Raw genomic sequence first — 492 nt, 5'->3', positions numbered from 1 at the left:
ATTGATTTACTGCACACACGCAGTCTAGGCAAAGTAATCTGTACGGGAACAGGAATCATATGTGCCTCTTACTTTCCAGATGCCTGTGAGCTGAACACTTGCTTCCCTGGAGTTGCATGCAATGTTACCTTCAACGAGACTTTGTTCATTTGTGGTCCTTGCCCTTTCGGGTACAGTGGCAATGGTAGCTATTGCATAAAATTAGAGGTGGGTTAATCATTGGGTATTGTGCTCTCGTAAGATTTTTTTTCTAAAATGCGTTCATTAACAAGGTTTATAACTGTCGACGTACAGCAGTTACTCACGGATTACAAAGTATTAAGCAGTAATTTCTTTCTGCGGCAGTGTCCAACAGGATTTGCAGGTGATGGTGTGACCTGCGGCCCTGACAGCGACCTGGACGGCTTCCCCAACATGGACCTGCCTTGCGTCGATCCTCAGTGTCGTCGGGACAACTGCCCAGTGGTACCCAACGCGGACCAGGGAAACGTA

General features: G+C 47.2%; 1 protein-coding gene across 1 annotated transcript in view; it reads left to right on the top strand.

Annotated features, from left to right (window-relative positions):
• The window catches only part of LOC119591177 (cartilage oligomeric matrix protein-like), a 14,802-nt gene that overhangs the window by 1,060 nt on the left and 13,250 nt on the right, over positions 1 to 492 (top strand). Inside the window, exons 3-4 of the mRNA XM_037939886.1 lie at positions 80 to 207; positions 346 to 489. Of these exons, the coding sequence (XP_037795814.1) occupies positions 80 to 207; positions 346 to 489 (272 nt within the window). The remainder of the gene's footprint in view (positions 1 to 79; positions 208 to 345; positions 490 to 492) is intronic.

This window comes from Penaeus monodon, chromosome 28 (genome assembly GCF_015228065.2).
Source record: "Penaeus monodon isolate SGIC_2016 chromosome 28, NSTDA_Pmon_1, whole genome shotgun sequence".
Classification (NCBI taxonomy): Eukaryota; Metazoa; Arthropoda; class Malacostraca; order Decapoda; family Penaeidae; genus Penaeus; species Penaeus monodon.
This window is presented reverse-complemented; position numbering and strand designations above follow the sequence as displayed.